The sequence below is a fragment of the Nicrophorus vespilloides genome, unplaced genomic scaffold (genome assembly GCF_001412225.1).
Source record: "Nicrophorus vespilloides isolate i.1.1-1 unplaced genomic scaffold, Nicve_v1.0, whole genome shotgun sequence".
NCBI classification, from domain to species: Eukaryota; Metazoa; Arthropoda; class Insecta; order Coleoptera; family Silphidae; genus Nicrophorus; species Nicrophorus vespilloides.
Window position 1 is genome coordinate 7849 of NW_017097974.1, and position 4266 is coordinate 12114.

General features: G+C 30.3%; 1 protein-coding gene across 1 annotated transcript; it reads right to left on the bottom strand.

Moving 5' to 3' along the window:
• Positions 1 to 374: 374 nt before the first annotated feature.
• On the bottom strand, positions 375 to 1509 carry LOC108561451 (the record flags this gene model as incomplete). The annotated part of the gene is given in 2 exon segments (XM_017919390.1): positions 375 to 1010; positions 1200 to 1509. Coding segments are annotated over 2 exon segments (822 nt in total). The 3' UTR covers positions 375 to 494.
• Between the last annotated feature and the right edge of the window lie 2757 nt (positions 1510 to 4266).

Genomic DNA, 4266 nt, shown 5'->3' on the forward strand with positions numbered 1-4266 from the left:
TTATTTGTATGTATTAATATTTTTTTCTATAATATTAAAATAAGATAATAAAAAATGTAATTGAGAAAAAATATTTCACTTGAACATTGACAATTAAAGTCCATTATCCATTCATCAGGATTTAAAATAATGTAAATGAAAGTATTTAAAAATATAATTTTAACTTCAATGTCATACATTTGTAACATTTTTTAAAATGCTAGTCAAAGTATTTTATATCTCTGTCTTCATTCACATAAACAAAGAAATTTAATATGGCCATTAAATGATTACGAGACTGAAAGTCATCACGTTTCCAATGCAACGTTAATATATTTACGAACTGTAATACTGAATACTGTCATAATAAAATAATATTTCAGGGAAAGATTGAATTCTACTTTTTCAAAGTAATTTTATTTTTTCGTTTATATTACATATATACATGTACAAGCAGAAATAGGAAAATGCAGATACGTTAATGATCGATAGTAATATTATAAAAAAAGTGTGATTTAGTATTCTATAGCTTCCTTCTTCTGGCGGGAGCTGACCCTCATGGTAGAACCAGTGCAGACTTCGCTCTCTTCGGCGGCTTCGGCAACAATCGCGCGCAATCTAGCGGCTCTGCGTTCTCTAATCTGGGCTTTCTCCTGAAGAGCGGACATCTCATCCTCCAGCTCGTTCAATCTAGCCATGGATTGTTTGGCCCTGAGGGATGCGCCACTGTCCTTCTCCTCGGTAGAGCTGAGCTTCGACCATTTGGTAAGATCCTTATTATCCGCGCTTGAATCCATAGTTACTTTCAAGGTGGATCTCTTGTAGCTGACTCCCTCATCTACGGCTCTGCTAGATTTGTCGACGGATCTGCTCGATTTGTCGACGGTGGTGATTCCAACGGAATCCAGCATTTTGTCAGCCCTATCTTTGATGCGACGAGCTTTGATATTGTTCATGGTCTGGTCCATGTCGATATCATCGATAATTGAAACTTTCTTATTAGCTCTAATGCGTTGCAGTTTTGAGGCAGTCTACAAAAACAAATCACAAGCAAACCGTTAATAAACTAAATCATGATATTAGTAAATGATTGAATGTGTATTGTGTGTGTGTGTCTGTGCAGAAGTGCTGATGATGATGGTTAGTGCGTGCGTTTGATTAGTTTTGTTTGTGTATGTATATATGTTTGTGAGGTATTAAAGCCAGCGAAGGCGCCGCACCTCCTCATCAATATTGTTTTCGACCATTTCCATGGCTTTCATAATTCCGCCGCGTGAATCGAACATGTTAGCTTCGGTGATGTGTTTTGAAGCGCGAGCGCGGGCCGTGGGAAGGTCCTCATCCTGGAAGGCTTTCTCGTGGCGGTCGATGATGTCCCTCGGGATGGAGGTCTGACGAGTAGGACTCAATGGTCTTCCAGAATATTTGCGATCCAGGCGATCGATTGCTGGCCTGTAGTAGTTCTCGCCGATGTTGTAGTTAACGTCGTAGATGCGAGTGCGTGGTCTGCTGAATGGACGAGACATTTTTCTATAAATAAGAGAAACATACGTTTATAAAAAGACAATTTTTATGTATATATACATATAAAAATAAAGTAAAGTGGCAAATTTAGTTGCTCTTATAATTACAGAAGCAGCGATTTTTTTATGCGATCCGAGCGTCGTATGTAGGTGAACATCATTTATTTATATTTGCTCTCTAAACCATACTACACAAATAGGCCTCTTCAAATTGCACAACCAAAATAAGTTTGTGCTCATTTTGTTAAATAATTAAGCTACACAAGTTCCACTCTCTTGATCCAACAAGCTTAAAATACCTCAAATTCTACACTTTATATAATAATATTTATTGAAACATTATTAATTTATATAATTATAATAAAAAATAAAAGTTTTGCTGTACATTGACTATAAATCTATTCATCTGATAATCAATATTATATTAAAATTTATTTTACATTTGTCATCCGCCAATTATTATAATACGCTTCAAAGTTCACAATCGCAAGTATATAAGTTAAGATCAGAGAACCATTTCTAAACGTTTTCCAGAAGTTGGAAATTCTAAATATTTGCCTCACTTACTTTATCGAACATTATTTGAAAGGAACACACGAAAACATTCCCAGGCTATTTTTAATTTAACTCATTCAACGTTCGACTTTTATTTTTAAACACTTTCCAAACTGGACGATTCAAATCAAAAACGAAAATCATCTAAATCTTCAAAAGTCATGAAAAATAATTATAGGTTGCGTTCAACTTACGAAAGTTAAACGACTAGCGTATATTACTTAAATTGGCTCAGTTCCATTTGCAAGATATAACAATACACAAGAATAAAAAAAGTGAAATTTCAAATTAAAACATTGCATATATTTTCCTATTCTTATTATTTTGAATATAATTAAATTGCATTAATGCATGTATATTTTTTGGTATCTTGTAATATTGTTATCTAATTAATTACAATTTAAATTTTTGTTTCAATTTCAACTAAATATTGTATTTCAGCTAAAATATTGTATTGATCATAGTAAAATATGTTAACTGGATTGTATTACTATTATTTTTTATTTATTTCTATAAAACTATACAAAAAATATTGAAATTAAAGAACAAATATTATTATTTCGATCAACTAAAAAAAATATTAAAAAAATTAATCATTATATAAATGTTAAAGAGGATTTATATCCATGTAGATATTGTCGGAAATTCTACAATTTATATGCAATGTTCAGTGATGTGGAAAATTGTTTTATTAATCCTACATCCAGAGATTGCAAAATATGGAAATAGTAGGTGATATATATATCACTAAAATTGAAATGAATCCAGAATATTATTGCATATTTAATGTGTAGTGTATAAATACATTAATAATTAATTTTTATTATTTTTTTATTAATAATATATTATATTTATTTCAGACCTAAATATAACAATTATGTAGTTTTCGATTATCTTTTGTTATGATTCCGCTCAGTGCGAAGGACTCTTTTAATCCTCTTTCCACTCTTTATTTACTTATAGAATTATTTTTATTTATTGGAATCAAATCAAGGACTCTTCGCCAGCATTGAATGCGAAAATAATCTAAAAATATTTCGTTTACTAGATGCCATTTGGAAATTTGTATATTTATTTTCCCAAGCTACGTCATCTGATCTAACGTATTGTATTTTTAAATAGAGAGAAGCTATCGATTTACAAAACATAACCTTTCAACACTCTGTCCACTCTGTTACTTAGAATAATCGAAACAGAAAGTCGTTATCAATATCTATTAAATTAAAATTATTATCTTACTTTTCGGTTTTTCATACATATAATCAGGGTCACCCTAACCACAGGGCTATAGCTTGGGGTGCAAGCCTTTTGGGGCGGCAATTTTACTTCCCCTCTCGTATATTTTCTTTTGAAGAGGGGTGAATTATTATTAATTATTATATATTCTTAGTAGCCTACGGGAACTGAATATCTTAGCTCCTCTCTATAATAATAGTAATAGTATATTACAAATTTATTATATATTTATGAATGGTATGTTGTAATACATAACTTAAAGCAAATCCTGAAAATAATCTTAGATATTGATATAATTATAGATTTTTACGCTGAATATCAAACACGTAATGTCTTGAGTTTGATATTAGGTAAGTAATGTATCAATTCGAATACAGCTGTTGTTTGAATATATGATTTATTTATATATTTTCATATATTTGACTACAAATAACCTACATTAATACTAAAAATAAAGATCTTTAAGTTATTATATGCCAAATTTATGCATGGTGATATACACGCATCTATTTCACATACAAAATTATACTAGCTAGAAAGCTGGGTTTCTGCTAGTATATGTCATATAAATGCCTATAGAGTCATATAGATGCCTATAGAGAGAGCATTAAATAATGAACCAAATTATTTGTTCTTTTTTTTGTACTCTTGAAATTCACATCTTTAGGTTCTTGAAGATATTTATGAAATGATTTTTCAAAGCAAGCTGTGATTTATTTTTCTTCTTCGCCGCTTTTTCATTATCGCAGTCTTCTTCTATTTAATAATTTGGATACAATCTTGACAATATTTGAAAGAAGCTAGAGAAAGAAATAAGCTAAACGTGTTTGTCTAAACTTCTGTGGCTTTTGTAAATTAACTAAAAACCTTACAACTAATTATAGTATTTATTTTAGGTCAATATTTATATGTTTTTAATCAAAATAATGAATTATTTTTTATATTTTAGTTTAGCCTCAAAAACCGATTTCTT